This window comes from Melitaea cinxia, chromosome 6 (assembly GCF_905220565.1).
Source record: "Melitaea cinxia chromosome 6, ilMelCinx1.1, whole genome shotgun sequence".
In the NCBI taxonomy this organism is placed as follows: domain Eukaryota; kingdom Metazoa; phylum Arthropoda; class Insecta; order Lepidoptera; family Nymphalidae; genus Melitaea; species Melitaea cinxia.
This window is the reverse complement of record NC_059399.1, coordinates 13,840,241-13,857,951: the sequence shown is the minus strand read 5'-3', so window position 1 is coordinate 13,857,951 and position 17,711 is coordinate 13,840,241. Positions and strand designations below refer to the sequence as shown.

General features: G+C 30.0%; 1 protein-coding gene across 1 annotated transcript in view; it reads right to left on the bottom strand.

The window, feature by feature from the left end:
* The window catches only part of LOC123654407 (cardioacceleratory peptide receptor-like), a 51,507-nt gene extending 34,345 nt beyond the window's left edge, over positions 1 to 17,162 (bottom strand). The window contains exons 1-2 of the mRNA XM_045590316.1: positions 17,031 to 17,162; positions 8,287 to 8,422 (exon numbers count right to left, since the gene is read on the bottom strand). Of these exons, the coding sequence (XP_045446272.1) occupies positions 8,287 to 8,422; positions 17,031 to 17,162 (268 nt within the window). The remainder of the gene's footprint in view (positions 1 to 8,286; positions 8,423 to 17,030) is intronic.
* Between the last annotated feature and the right edge of the window lie 549 nt (positions 17,163 to 17,711).

Below are 17,711 nucleotides of genomic sequence, written 5' to 3'. Positions count from 1 at the left end.
CAGTTTTACAAAGTGTAGACCTTTTGATTTATTGAACGGACATTTCGATCCTAGAGATCCCGTTGACATAGATTTTACCGAACATCTTTTGCAACAATACGCTCAGAATCATAAACAACTAATGAAACAGGTTTATGACATAATTAATGAGTCCTCACTGAGCAATAGAACAGCCTTAATTGAAAATAGAAATAAATCTCGCGAACCAGAAGTAGAATATGTTCCAGGACAACAAGTTTTTATTAAAAATCCCTTTGCTTCTCGTCAGAAAACTGCACCTCGCTACACACAAGACACAGTCTTAGCTGATTTACCAATTCATATATACACATTAAAAAAAGCGAGGCCCCGTAGCTAAGTCACGTCTAAAACGCGCCCCTAAAAATAACCGATTGTTGCAGGATTCTGCTACTGCTGACAATACACGTGACGCATCCTCAAACCATAAGACTTGAGAGCTTAGCCGATGGACCTGGACTTTTGCCCTACAAATTAGGACCGACCAGACTAATATCACATTACCACTCCTTTATACAGTATGTAAAATTGACTGATATTGAAGATAAGATAAATTCTGTACAGACACAACTTAACACTTTTAAGACCAGACTGAACAATGAAACTTACATTCTTTACGAGTACCAGATTAATTATCTTACAGACAAGCTAAACAAGGTACTAAGTCAAGTTAAATCTTTAGAACCCATTAGAGTTAAAAGAGGTCTTGTAGATAGTCTTGGATCATTAATAAAAAGTGTTACTGGTAATTTAGACTATCTTGATGCTCAAAAGTATAATGAGGCTATTCAAATATTGCAAAACAACCAGAATAAAATTATTTCCGAATTCAATAGTCATATTAGTCTTAGTAAAGAATGGATGTTACAACATAAAGGTATTTTAGATCAGTTAACTATAAATCAAGAAAAAATTAATAACACATTAGAATTTCTTATAGAAGTAAATACTCGTAGAGACAACAGTTTAGTCCAGTCTGCTCAGTTTGCCCAATTATTAGGAATTATAAGTAATAATGTAGAGGATTTAGTGCTAGAAATAATTAGATTAGAAAATATAATGGCTTTTATTCGTGCCTCCAGCACTCATCATTCTATGATAGATATAGGAGTATTAAAAACGATGTTAGATAAGTTAATAACTATATACAGTAAGGAGCAAATTCCTGATTTAGAATTACGGGAATATTATGACTTAATCAAACCAGGTTCATACTATCATGATAGAACAATAGTTATAGTTTACAAATTTCCTATAATATACATAGACAGGTATAACTTGTACAAACTATCCATCGTTCCAAATGAAAAACAACTAGCCCTTATTCCTCCCTTTCCTTATATAGCAACAAACGAAAAAGCATTCGTGTACATAGAGGCTGAATGCCCGAAGTATAGCAGGATATTATATCTCTGTGACCAAAAAATAAGTCATCAAATTCGTACAGAACCAGACTGCATTCAAGAGCTTATTATCAACCAAAATCTTAAGGAAACCTGCCACTTCACGAAGGTTATGTTGTCTGCTGTAGCAATAGATAAACTGGATGATCAACACTATGTTATTTCATTACCTAAGCCGGAGAAAGTACAGTTAGCCTGTGAGAGAAAAGAATTCAATATACTACAAGGAAGCTATTTGGCCACTATTCCCATGAACTGCCTGTTGCGAACTAAAGAATTCACCGTTATCAACGAAAATGATGAGATAAAAGGCCAGCCGCTGAAGCTATCAAGGATCCCATACAACCAAATTAACCAAACGACTACCTATACCCATACCGGTTCCAAGATGATTAGTCTAGATGATCTTCACAGCATCCAAGATAAATTGTTACTAGAAACCCCTATACAGATTGACAAGACACAATCAATTGTTTTATACCATACAACGATACCATTTTATATCTTAATTTTATGTGTATCAGTAGTTATCGTTGTATTAGTAAGCCGAAAATATAGATGTTGGCCCTTAAAATCAGAAAATGAAGAGAAGCAGCAAACGCCTAAGACACCAGTATATGAAGATATGGATAAAGGCATCAAGAGACGAGATGAACTTCCAGCAACATTTTCTCTGAAGCTGACAAAATAGTTGCTGTTCTGCGGGTGGAGGTGTTAAGTACGGAACCGTACTATCTATCATACAGTACCCTAAGCTCATCCATGAAAATGCCGAGCATGCATTTAATATCCATATTCAATAAACAACGGAAAACCGATGCAGCCCATGTCGCAACGTCCGTCCAGCCACGAGCCGCCGACGCAGCGATTTCGTCATATTTTAAATTTAATTTCATTATTAATTTTTATACAAAATTTTGTCATTCCTAATTCTCGCATCGAATAGGTTTCACATCTCTTAATTGTAATTTTATTTTAATTAATTAAAGTATTTTTAAGTCATTTTGGTTTTTTTTCGATCCATCGGCTGCAGTAAACGTAATTAGTGTTTGTACAGTTACAAATACTACACGCACCACTTCACTAGAACGATTGTCAGATTTTTGTACGCTTCAGCCTGTAATATCCCACTACTGGGCATAGGCCTCTTTCTCCATGTAGGGGAAGGATCAGAACTTAATCCACCACGCTGCTCCAATGCGGGTTGGCGGATATATTCCCCACTATGAGTAACGATCGCTATCAGGCGTAGATGATACCAACCGGGACCGACGGCTTAACGTGCTCTCCGAGGCACGGTGGAGAGACCCACAGGGACTGCACAAACACCCAGACCACATACAAATGTTTGTCATGTGCGAGGATCGAACCCGCAACCGCCAGCGCAACAGGTACAATCCATAGCTGTGACCGTTTCGCCAACGCGGCGGAAGATTTTTGTAACAATATAAAAATTATTTCAAATGATATAATTTACAGACATGCATATTCATAGAATGAAAAGTTTTTGAGAACATTTTCACTGTTTAGAATATTCATTCAACCGCAACCCATGGGAGTAGCCATAAATGCGGATAAAACCACACGGATTTGTACGGTATAAGATGATTTTGGACGTATACACGTATCCATCCTATCCTCTATAAGCCCATTGTACTCTTTCATTGTTAGTTGTGTACGAAACATGAATGGTTTATGAAGCGTTAAACTCCACTGATGATTCGATTCTTTGTTATATATTGTATGAATATTTTTACTTTATTAAATGTGTTTGTTTACTTTAAGATGTAAAACACCACAAGAGTTCTTATTAAAATATTTTTATAATCAGTTATTAGCCTTCTAAAAACTATGTGCTAACATACCGTACGTATAACTAATCTCGTTCCGTAAAATATATTTTTGTAACTTATTTTACAGATTATTACTGTCCTACATGTTGTTTTATTTAGCAATGTTACCATATATTCAAGAGAAAGTAGTATTTTGATGTTCTATTTTCGAGTAAATCATTTTATTTCGCCTTGCAGGGTATTTATCCGCTAACGAGCAAAAACACAAAACGGTACGTTTATAACATTTCTTTATGTTTGCTAGTCGGTCCACTTATAACAAACTCGAAGAATACTTACTACATTTTCTATTTCTACAATGACACGCGGAATACTATTTTAAGTAGCTTATTTTTCGAAATATATAAAGACATAACTATTTTTGCTCGCAAACGAAAAAAACCGACTTCAATTAAATCGACAAGTAATACAACGTAAGTAGACGAAAAAAAAAAAATAACAAGCATATACATATATTTTTTAGTGACGACTAGCGCGTTTTATATATACGGTCGAATGAGTAACCTCCTCCATTTTTATATATAATTATAATTACATACTAAGTAAGTAAACGTACAGTAGAGTACTACATACAAATCTAATAATAATTATTTTTTCCTTACAAAATTTATTTTTGCTTTATTAACCTATTGTGGAAGATTACAAAATATCCAGATTGTACACTTGTTTACCGACTTAGTCCCATTTAAAAAAATGCGTAACGTTCCTCGCACACATGTCGGTATCTCAACAAGTACTTGCTCAACATTAGTAATCTTCATTTATATCTAACATTGGCTTCCAGGCTAATTTTGAAACCTATTTACGACATTTATCAGTTATTTAATATTATACCAACTTACTATTAGCGGGTAAACTACAGGAAACACTTTACCGTTTAAAAATATAATTAATTATTAATTAAATCGACTAATAAACAATACGCTATATCCTGACTGATGTTTGCTTTTTTGCAAACTGGTGAATATATAATTCACAGATTATGTGAATTGTTTATATTTTGGTAATTAAAATATTTGAATCATTAAATAAAAAAGCTTAAATAAACTATTCTATAACAATACATATTATTAATTAAACTACTAAATTAAACTTTGATTTTTGATTGTTATATGATAGAAGAAAAACGGTACAGTTTTACTTTTAAAATTAATTAATATTACTGCTTAATTCTTTGTAGGAAATATAAAACAAAATTACGATTCCGTATTTGAACACTTTCATAAATTCCTTGTTGTTTTAAAACATTCTTTGTAAAACTTGACTAAAGATTCGAAACCTGCTTTATCTTCAGTTACTATTTAATTAGTACTGCACTTTAGTGTTCGAAAAAAAAAATACCGCTATACTTTAAACTTAATATAGAAGGAATTTTTAGGGCATGTATTCTAAATTCAAAATTTGAATGTAGTATAATTTGTTTATGGTAACTTCGTATTTACATATTCATTATATATCGTTTTGTACGTTATTAGTGTCATTAGAAAGTTACCTTTTTTATTTATATTAAGGTAAACAAAATCTCTCTCTTGTTTCACCTCGACTATGAACACGAGTAATCAACCCTCTTTTTCATACTCCGACATATTCGACCTCTGGGAAAGGAATTAATGCCGTAGCTAGGATAAAATAATAGAACTCTTTTTATATTAAGTTGCATTTGTTTCGAGTGAGTAAATGTTATTTTAAATTACAAAATTTATTTTCTAATGTTTACGCGAGTTTTACTCATTTAATAAAACACTTTTTTTCGGATTTTATCGCGGTTTATTGTTAACTTTTGATTCCCGACGTTTCGGATACTTTACAGCAACCATGGTCACGGGAGGACCATGGTTGCTGTAAAGTATCCGAAAAAAGTGTGGACGAAACGTCGGGAATCAAAAGTTAACAATAAACCGCGATAAAATCCGAAAAAAGTGTTTTATTAAATTACAAAATTTATGTACAATGTTAGTTATTTTATTTCGAAGTAAATTCTTTGTTCACACGATTTGTTTATTTATAAATACAATATAATTACGTAAAATAATTACTTAGTACATATTTAAAAAACTTAAAATGAGCTTAACAAACAGCATATCAATTGAAAAATGTTAATAAATACACTAGACTAATAAGTTTATGTACGTTAATAAATAATTGATTAAAGAATTGATCTTCCTGCTTGATAAAACCGAAGTTAGAGGCTACAAATTTTAGTAAATCGTGTATGTGCTCGGTATTTTTAGTAAATCGTGAAGGATTAGTAGTAGAAAAGAGTTAAAATGATTCGCTGCCAGTTTGGATGAAGTCTTTTTTAACCGACTTCAAAAAAAGGAGGAGGTTTCTCAATTCGGCTGAAGGAAACTCAATATATATATATCGCACCTTCGGTGCAACAAAGTCACAATTCAGGACACTTTTTTTGTTATGTCTTTTATTAGGACTTTTTGATAATTTAATATAAGATTTTTAAACTATAGCAAAGAAAGTAAACTATTAATTTTATAAAGATTTCAAACCTACCATAAATAATAATCCAGAAAAGAGGAAGTAAAAGCGAAAAAAAATAATTAAAAGTCCTCTCCTGTAAAATTAAGAAATAAGCTGTTGTGACTTTGTTGCACCGAAGTTGCGATATATATATCACTACATAGCATAAAACAAAGTCGCTTTGTCTATCCCTATGTCCCTATGTATGCTTAAATCTTTAAAACTTCGCAACGAATTTTGATGAGGTTTTTTTTAATAGATAGAGTGATTGAAGAGGAAGGTTTATATCTATAATAACATCCATTAAATAGTGGAGATATACTGTTATTTTTGAGGTTTCTATTGTGATGTTGTAAATAATTACAATTTTACCGCTTACATTGCAAACGCAGCCTGAACCCTACGAGATTTATCAAAATAGTATACTAAGTATTATACACATTGAAAAGTTCTACAGAAAACTCCGCTATGGTATATATGTCTATCTCTTATGAATATCCCACAATAAAATTTTTTTGTCATTTACTTTTTACGACAAATAATGGCTAATTTTCAAAGCGATTTTAATCAATACAGCATTAATCCTTATCTAATTAAATACCTTAAATACATTGTTGATTTAATATAGATCTATATGGCCCTTTACAGTATATGATTTAAATAAATATTTTTGAAGATATTGTAGATTTAAAAATTGCGGTACGTAGCGTTTGCGGCAGCTCCTGCCGGCTTTTACTCTAAAGTTAACGCGTGCGGACCACAGGCAGTAATGAATAAATCAAAACTACTGGATCGATATTAATCGTTTTTTTTTCAGTGAATGACATAGGCTATAATTATATTTTATACCCGTGCGAAGCCGGAGCGGGTCGCTAGTATATATATTAATGTATGTTCAGGGATAATTTCGTCGTTTATGAAAAGATTTTGATAATTCTTTTTTTGGTGGAAAGAAGATATCCCTGGTGTGGTAGCATGATAATGAAACCAGGATCTGATGATGGGCTCCTAGAGAAATCGAGGGAAACTCTCGAAAATCCACATAACTTTACATTAACTACATAATACTTAACATACTACTGGGTGTACTGAATTTGATGATTTTTAACTTAATCGAAAGCCGATATTTATCATGTGGTCATATTTCATCGAGATCTGATTACAACTTTTGGAGTAATCTTTGATAATGCGTATTTCTCGACTATTTTTCCGTGTACCTACATTGTATTACCTGTCGATGTAATTGAAGTCGATTTTTTTTTCGTTTGCCTGCAAACACAATTACTAATAATTAATTAACACAAAATAAAAATAAAAAATAACGATGAATTAAAAATTGATATAAAATACACAATTACAAGATTGAGAGTAATTGCCTCTCAAAACTGATAGGCGCTCCAACAAATCGTTTTTTTTTTTGAAAATCATATTTACGAATTACATATTTATAAAATATGAATAATATTTTTTTTTACCGACAATAATAAAAACTATAAATAAAAATAAAAAATCAAAAATCAAAAATAAAAAATAATTAAAAAATAATAATGATAAAATATGAATAATATTTTTCGATTTTACCGACATAATAAATAAATAAAAAGGAACAGCCTATTTAAATAAAAAATAACCAGTGCAATTAGAAAAAGAAAAAGAAAAAATAATTGACCAGGGACATGGGGATTTGAACCATGATCTTCTCGGTTGGTCCCGACCGACCGATTTCCCACCGAGCTATTGCAACTAACTTGACAAATGCGAAATTTACTTTCGCATTCTAACGATATTTTTTTCGCTCCCTAAAAACAGGGATAAAACGACATTTTCTGAAAATGAATCCTAGCTAGATAGATTTATCTCCCCCGAAACCCCCTATATACTAAATTTTATGAAAATCGTTGGAGCCGTTTCCGAGATTCAGATTCTATATATATATATATATATATATATATATATATATATATATATATATATATATACAAGAATTGCTCGTTTAATAGTATAAGATTCATATATTGAAGCTTACGTATGCTTGTCAAGTTATAGATTGATAATAAAAATCATTTTCAAAAATGTGAAATGATGATTAGGAATGAATGACATAAAATAGATACTAATTTAGATTTTAAGAACTTAAAGCTACAAATCTCTTTCATAAATTTTGTCGACAATGGTTACTAATTCAGTACTTTTATTTATTACACATGTCATAAAAAATATACAAAAACTGGTTGCAGCACTCGGTTTCATCCGCGTAATTTCCAATCCCGTGAGAATATCTGGATAAAAAGTACCTTGTGCGTTATTTTAGATCTCCAGCTATCTACGTTACAATTTCATAAAAATCGGCCCAATAGTTTTTGCGTAAAAGAGTACCAAATATACATACATACATACATCCGTCCTCACGATCTTTGGTATTGATAATATTAGCAGCATACGACATAAACGCAAATCTGTCATAAATATTAGTTAATATGCAAAAAAAATGATTTTGATTGAGCTTCGTGGATAAAACAATGAAACGTATATCTTACCTGCAATGGCTAATTGCATGATGAAAAAGTTCATTCTGCTTTTCCTAGCGTTTGTGCACAGTAAGGCGGCGATGACTGACGCATTCAGGACTACGATCAGAACGAAGAGTACCCACATCACTGTGAACTGGACCGTCTGAAATGAAGTAACTTTCCATTAGATTCCTCAAGTATAACGATATCTTAATGAAGTTATCTCAAAGTTTGAAATAAAACTACTTCATAAGGTATAACCTGTGTTATTAACCTTCTGTATTTTCACATTTTCACGTCACCAAAACGGTCATATAGAATACGCCTCTATGCTCCCTTCTGAGGTTTTTACGGACATCAAATAATAATAATAATAATAATATTAATAATAATAATACTTTATTTCAGGTAACAATTTGACCCATAAAACAATTTGACTTAAACAATTCTTATGATACAAATACAATTAAAAAATGAATAAATGTCAGGAAAATTTGAAAAATACAATAATACAATAATAAAATCAGATTAATAATAAATAATACTAAATACAAATGATCAATTTTAACAATAATTCTATTATATTAAAACTAAAACAACTAATTACAATCACACAATGTCAAAAAGGAGGAAATTTTCAATTCGACAGGTTTTTTTTTTTTGTAGTTGTGGTTTACCTTATTTTTAAAGTGTGTGCCAATTTTAATGATCCTTAATTAATTCAAAATCCGGTGCTTGTTATGTTATCCCGTTTAAATTTGTTCGAAATATGTATATGATCAGTAGGTGCTTCTTGAGTTATCCATAGGTACTAATGCGTATTTAAATGATTATTTTTCTTTACTATTTTTTTTATACGAGCAAACTATTAAACTATTAAAAACTATTTTAAGTTTTAAAGGAGGTCTTGCTAGATTATTTTAACAGTTAACTTGCATAAATACTGTAAAATATTTATAAGTTTTAACTAGATTTTTAATAACTTTATAAAATATCGATTACCTTAATCTAAGACGGTCATTTTCAATGGAGACTGTATCGCAAAATTATTAAATGAGATTCATAAAAAAGGGGGAAATGCTGCTAGTATTGTCGAAGAAATTCCACGTCAAAAAGGGGGAAATGCTGCTAGCATTCTTGAAGAAATTCCACGTAAAAAAAGGGGGAAATGCTGCCAGCATTCTTGAAGAAATTCCACGTGGACATCATTTGTACCATACCTATCTGTAAATATTTAGTTCTTAAGTTGTGAATTGTAAATACGTATACTTAGTTATACATAGTTATTTTAAATTATATTGTAAAGCAAGTGATAATTTATTTCGTAAAGTTATTTTGTTAATAATTATATTAATCGATATCACCCGTAAATGGGCACCCCTGCGATACAAAAAAAAAACTCGTGATAAAGACATTCGAAGTCAATGTCGAAATATCGAGCTCCGCAAAGCGAAAATAATAAACATGGTAAATATCCCGTTTTCGAATAATTTTCCTAAAAAAAAAAACTTATTTAATAACAATTAGATGCTGGTAAATAATTTATTTTATATCTTACCGAAATATTAAAAATTTAACGAAGTAAATATAATAATTAATATAAATATATATTTACAAACAAACATTTTTAAATTTATCCGTAGGTACACATATATTCAGGATATTTTACACGAATGTTGATTCACTAGAAGCAGATGACGTAATATTAACATCGAGTACTAACATTTTCAAGTGTTGAATACAAATGGGAAGGTTCTAGATTCGTAGATTAGGTCTTCAAGGAATCTAATAACATTAGCACTAAAACATAGAGGAAACGTGGAGTAAATTTAATAATAGAGACATTAGATAAAACTCTTTAAGCTTAAAGCAGCTAAATCGTACTTCATGTTTGAACTCGTTTTAATTACCGTAAGACTTAGTTAGGTCCTTCTGTCTATTACGGATTCGAAGAAAACTATAAAGGAAAAAGCAAAGTAAGTTGAAAGTTAAGTATGGTTACTACAGTAAGAATATAGCCATCCCCTTTCTTTCCGTAGGTGACGTAAGAGGCGACTAAGGGATAACACAGTTCCACTACCACCTTGGAACTACCGATGGCGGGATAACCATCCAACTGCTGGCTTTGAAATACACAGGCCGAAGATGGGCAGCAGGGTCTTCAGTGCGACAAACCCAGCCCTGCGCGGCCCCCAACCCGCCTGCCCAGGGTGGTGACTATGGACAACACACATGAGTTCGCGCCATTTTTAGCGCGAACTTGTGGAGGCCTATGTTCAGCAGTGGAATGTATTAGGCTGAAGTGATGATATGCAGGAGTATATTTTACCTGTTAGGTATAAAATATTAATCGTTACACGCAACGGCTGCAGAAAAAAATGTACGCATTAATTAATTTTGTTAAATGTCTTATAATGATGCTAATATGGCACACATGTTTTCGCCAATGTCGTGCACAAAAGAAAAAAAAAATACGTAAAATACGTAAAATGATATTCTATGTCATATTTATGGGTATATTGATAATTAAGTATAACACATGTACGTAAACAATTCCCAAGAATCAGATAATTAATACTTAAAAGCACTTGAAATAAAACATAGAAAACAAGCTGAACAACTAAGCGCACAGCTTCATAAATTCAAATAATAATTTAAGCAAACAAACTCGTCAAGTGGTAGATATATAGATATTACTATAGAATAGAAACCAATTTGGCTAAAATCCACCCAAGCACTTAAAATTTTACTGCGCACTTTGCTTCCTACCTAACTAACACTTGTTTTTCTAAAATATATGTATGGAATTAGCGAAAGTAATTTAATAAAGTGTTATTTAAAAAAAGTTTATTCATTTACAAGTTCAAGATTCTGGTAAATGAATGATCTGTTTAGCGTTTTATTTTTAACAACGGTTTTTTATATCTGTCTACGATATTTGGTTACCTGCTGTAGGTATAGTATAAGGTTTTATTTGCAATACATAAAGTTTTATTTGATACACCATGGTTCAACCGCTTATATGTGTCTACTGTGTGTACTTCTTTACTACATTTATTATCATATCATGACTTTTAATTACTAAAATATTTTAATTTATAGTAATAATAAATTTAAAGTATTATAGAAACACGGCTATTTATTAGATAAATGTTCAGTTGTATGATATAAATAACAATAAAACGTGATTATTCAATGAACATTTCGGTAATATTCAATCACATCGATATACTTCAAACTCAAATGGAACGCGGTGATATAAATTTAAGCGTATTGACAGTGGCTTCAGTTGACAAACGATTTGTGCTTGCCAAGTATTCCATGCAGAACGTTTGTGCACGAGACATAAAATAAAAGATCGATTTTGTTTGTCCTTTACTTTTTTCACTACTAAATTTATACTTTTTTATGAAAAGAAGGCTAATTTATTGGTGTGGGAATATTGCATAATATTATGTTATTTTAATATATTATAAGGAGACCGAATTTCTAGCTCAGCGATAAACGTTGATATTGAAAAATATTCTCATTAATTATAAATACCGTTATCGAGATATGCTACACATACAATATTAAAAGCATACAACATTTTGGATAAAAGTAGCTGATAAGCTATCACGTCAACACAGTGTTACGAAAATGTCCATTACAGAATTGAAACCTTTCAGCCGTTATGGCCCTAATCCCCATAAACATGTGGGCGGAAATCATTGACTACACGCGTTATTTACAAATGTATAATAAAATTATTATTTCGTATTATAACTGTAAATCTATTTTACACACCTGCAATAAGATCGAATATACTTTCTTTTCTTTCTAGATAATTACAAATTATGAAACTGCTAAGCCGTAAAGCGATTCATAAGCATTTATCTTACAAATCTTATTTACTAAAACACAGGAAAAATAAAGAAATTTTGTGAAAACTGAAAAAAAATAAAAAAAAAAATCTGAAAAAAAAACAAAAGTTTAGTTATCTAAACTTTTGTTTTTTTTTCAGAAAGTAACGACTGTAATTGATTTTCTTATGAAGACATTTGGGATCTTTATTCGTAGTTAGGCATCGATAATACAACAAAATAAAACAAACACACAAACATACATGAGTAAAATATTGAAACTCAATTTCTGTTTTCTATGATGTGCATATTGCATTGTTTATGTTATTTCAAGTAAATTTTATTTTTCCCAAGGCCTGAAACATTTTAAGAAGTGGTATCATTACAAAGCTGTTTTGTGTACTTTTACTACTCCTTCAAAAGGTATAAGCTTTATTTATAGTTACATATATAAAACGACTATAGTTTGTATACCAATAAATTAAAAGTAAATTTATTTTAAATGTGTTAAAAATGATAAAATAAACTTTTCCTTTAAAACTTTTACATTAACGTCATTACACAATTGTACTAGCTGTGTCCGCGACTTCGTCCGCGTGGAATTTAATAAAAAAGTTATTTTTCAGTTTGCAGAGTTATAAAATAAATAAATTTGTAAAATAAAAGTAGCCTAAGTTACTCCTTATGACATCATCTGCCAGTGAAAGTCCCGTTTCAGCCGTTTCAGAGATAAGCCGGTACAAACAGACAGACAGACATACAGACAGACAGAAAATTTAAAAAATATTATTTTGGTATAATTATGTACCGTGTATACATCCATATGCATTTATTAAAAAGTGATTATTTTATTATTACAAACAGCCACTCCGATTTTATTTATTTCTATTGATAAAAGCTTGTTCCGAGGTTTTTGTACTCGTACTTACTTAGTTTGCAAATTTTAAAAGTTGAAATCAATCAGATCAAGTTATTTAATGTTCTTGTTTATCCACACGGGTAAATCTTTTGAACTTTTGTTAAAGTACTTTTTTCGAAATGTTTAAATGAATATCCGTTATAATTTTATATTTCAACTGTGCTAATCAACCCTATAGGATATCAATGCATAGTTCCAAACTCTCGAATGAAAATATAATAAATACGTACATCGAAAAATAAATATTGGACTATATTCGAATTATTAGATAAACAAATAACTTGTATAACTAAAACTAAGTCCTTCCTGAAGATGATAAGATTATCCTTTACAAAAGGAAAATCAATACCTCTTAAGTTTAGTTTTATCTGTTTTATGTAACAAATTAAATTGGTATTCATATTATTTTATTATTCCTTGATATGATGTCGTTATGCATACCAAATAGGGACACGTTTTTAATAGAAGTTTTATACCTTTTCTTATAATGTTATTTGTGAAATTTACTTTTTACGAGATATCAGATAGTAACGGAAAGTTCTTAATAATAGCTCTAGACTAACTACTACTAGCGTCTTGATTAAATATATTCAACAAAATAAAGCGTCATGTCAATTCAAAATTAATTTTAAAACACATTATTTAGACATACTATAATAAGATACTCAGAGATATATAAAATATTTGAATGAATGACTTAGTATTTATTGCCTTCTTTAATGATAAATAAAATAAATAAATAAATAAAAAAGCCTTTATTTGACCATGCTATAGTACAAAAGAAACTATTTTTAATATATTATTTTAAAGTTTTACTAGTTGCTTATAATTATTTACTTTTACTTATACTAAATTACTTAAGTTAAACAAGGTCCCCAGGTTGGGTAAAGGCTATTAGCCACCACTTTGGGCCAGCAACTTTTTTTATTTCATCCTCCCATCGGGTAGAGGGTCTTCCTCTCTTTCTTTTTCCTTGTGGTCCTTCGTGTGGTCTTCTTTAATGATACAACGAAATAATAAATTAAAACAATAAGATTGAATAAAGTTTATTAAACCTTTTAACTATAGTCACATTTGACAGGGAAACTATATCCCCAACTGGATAGAACAGCCCGTTATGTACCTGATACACATCGTACCTTGAATGGAACTGTCCCTATTTTCAATTGCCTGTCCTTGTTGTCGAAGCAACGATCTGGGACGCAAAATTTCCGAAGACTTATTAAGATGTGATTCATTACGATTATGAATCATAAACCATTTTCATATCATTTTTTTTCACAGTAGACCTAAAATAATTCAACCCAATCAGAGTTACAAGAATTAAATTTACTTAAACGTCAAATGAAGTAGCATAATTACCTTAACTAATTACTTTCTCTCTAATATTATTGCACGGAAAAAAATCATAAGAAAATTCATTCTTACATAAGCCGTAAAAGATTATTAAGTAAGGTACTAAATGAAATTGTCTTAAAAATTAAAAACTGTACCTCTATGGATTAACCTTTGTTTAACCGCTAGTTATTAAAAAGTAACTTGTTTTTTTTTTTATGAAAAAGGAATGTTATTTAAATTCTTCTTTCTTTAACTACCTTCTTGTTTGTTCGATTAGTTTAACAATTTATATTTTAAGTATCAATTAAACATGTTTATTTTAACAGAATGATTTAATGTATAAGATAGCCGGCTGTAGAAATTTCCAATTTTATTGTAAGTTTTTAGAATTTTGTATATTATAACGATATAATATGTTTGTCTGCAGTGACAATATGGATGGTAATATATATGTTACAACGCCAGCAGTTTATTTGATAAAACTCTAGCTGTGGCAAAGATTATATATACTACTCACGTCATTACATCAGTGAGTAACAAATCTGTTATAATAGACAATTTTATAGAATAATATCCGTGAGGTACCTTCCAGCTATACAATATATATATACATAATAAACATCAGATCAGAATCAAACTTACTAAAGTAATGTAAATAAGAGCTGCTACTTTCATACCACACTGTGTTGGTCATTTCAATATAAATGTGTATTTTAGTTAATATTACCTAACGAGTGTATATTTCTGTTTTGTTACACAATGCTTGTTTTAAGCTTTTAAAGCCCGTTTTGAAGTAATAAATATAATAACTATAAAATTAATACAATTTCCCGTGCATAAATGTTTTAACAAAGTTTAATAAACGTATGTGTTTGTACCCTAAACTTTTGCTCTCAAATGTAAACTAATGAAATTGTGCGTGGTTTAATCTAAGCGGACCGTAAATATGAAATTTCTAAGCTCATTGTGCAAGCTTTGTGATGAAAAACAGTAAAAGCATGGTTTTTTATTTTTTATTACGGAACATATTTTATGTTACCGAGATAATTTCACATCTTTACCCAAACGCAAGTCTTTCGTTATCGAGCTCTAATTTATTACAATACACTTAAATATAAAAAAGCTGTCAAGTCAACAATCCACAAACTTTTCTAATCAATGAACCGCCAAACGGTAAACAAGGCATTTTTGTGAACCCACGTGTATATAAATATTTTATTTTAGGATAATATCCAAACTTATTTTGTTTTTAAATTTTTATAAAAAGATTATTTTATGATTAGATGTTAAAATTTTATATTTTAGTCACTCATTACTATTTTAATTTCCTATAGGCATATCACTTTTTGGTATTTTTCTTCTAAATTAAAAAGTTAGTGAAAATTTAAAAATGTAATTATAGTTTATAGAGTAACAATGGGATTGTTAATTTGTAGGTGGATGTTATTGAAAATACAATAACAAAGATGTTGGTGATATAGCGTCTGGATGTTGAGAATATATTGCTTGTATTTTCTATTCGATTTCTTAATTAACAATTTCCATTGGTCGTAAGGCTTTGTGTCTAACTTAATAACCGAAAGTACTACCTCATGTAGTTGTATTAAGGTAAGCTTATGTCGAACAAATAATCAAAGTCAAATAAATACAGAATGAAAATATATATATGTGTAGTTTGCCATATTATCAGTATTTCCTTGATAAACAGGAGTTGTCTGTAAGAAATCACTGTCAGTGATAAGACCACAATTGCACTGCGTTAGGTTACCTACCATTTTGCCACAAAGTATTAAGTAAATATATATTCAATAGTGTTAAAATATAAATTAATTTGAAACAACCTGAATTATAAAAAATCACTTAACCTATTTCACCTACACAGCGGTGTAGTTAAACAAAAAACAACAAAAAACGAAAAATACTCAACACTTATTGTTTTATAGATAAACGCCGAAAAAATCACATTTTATTTTTATGCTTTGAAAATGACAGTATATTTATATCAATTTTCATGCCAAAAATAACTTTTTAGCAATACAGAGACCTTCGTATAAACTGTCAGTCCCTATTTCATACGAGTAAGGATGCTATTTTCTAACGCGCTGTTTTATTTTGTTATTTATTTGTAACCCAAATCCTAATAATAAATAATATATTAAATAGTAACACTACAAATTTTCATTTATCGTTTCACCAAATTTTGCGTGCTGAATTTTTAAAACTGTTGTGGGTCAGGCTTATTCATTTATAACAAACTTTTATATACCATTTAAGTTATCGAAACTTTTACACCCCCTTTTTAAGCTTATTGTCCTAATAAGTACCTGCTGCTCTAATTAAGCATGTTGGTATCTGTAAATGTGTCCTTAATAGCTTAGGGGTGTATTTCAATCAGTAAATAGTTTGGGTACTTTATTAACCAACTTAAAAAATAATCAGGTTCTCAATTCAAATGTTTTTTTTTGTGTGTGGGCTACCTCATATCTTTTTACCGGGTTCATAAACGAAGAAGTTGTCGCCGAACATACATAAAAAAAATATGTATATATACGGTCGAATTGAGTAACCTCCTCCTTTTTTGAAGGAAAATATACTTTATTAAAAATTTGCATTTTTAATATGTCTATTTAGTTTTTTAATATGTCTTTTTTGTTATTGGCTTAAATACTTACGTCATAAAAATAGTAGATATTCAGGTTGTTTTCCGTGCCATTTTTCCAGAAACTGTGATTGGTTGGAAAGGTGGTGTATGGGGAAGTGGTGGTCACTTCCCCTATTTCCTCTACGATAAGATCTGGATCCATAGTCCTGAAACAATTTAAAAAACAATAATGTTTATCTCAAAAACTATTAGCGATATACGTCTTATAGGTTAATTACGGACATTGTGATACAATTGAAAAATTATAAATACAATAATGAGACAATTACTCTCCGTAAAATACGCAAAAATTGTTTAAAAATATAGTTTATAAATATACTGACAAATGCCATAAAACAAATTCAAATTTAACGTAATCATAAAACATGGTACAGTGCAAAATCAGTTCAGAAATATATTATTTTAGTTTTGATTGATTACAATTTATGGAGCAGATATGTAGATATATGAAGTTATTACCTTATAGAAAATAGGAAATAAAATCTTCTAGAAAAATCTCTCAGATTATATGAATATCCTTCAATGGTAAATTTAAATCTCTAACACAACTCACTCACAAGAAAACAAACTCTAACACTCTAAGCCACTAGCGTAGCCAGTGACGTTATTACATAAATCAATAACAATACTTAATATAGAAATTACTGAAACCGAAAATTTCATTTTATATCTAAGTATATCAAATAGAAAC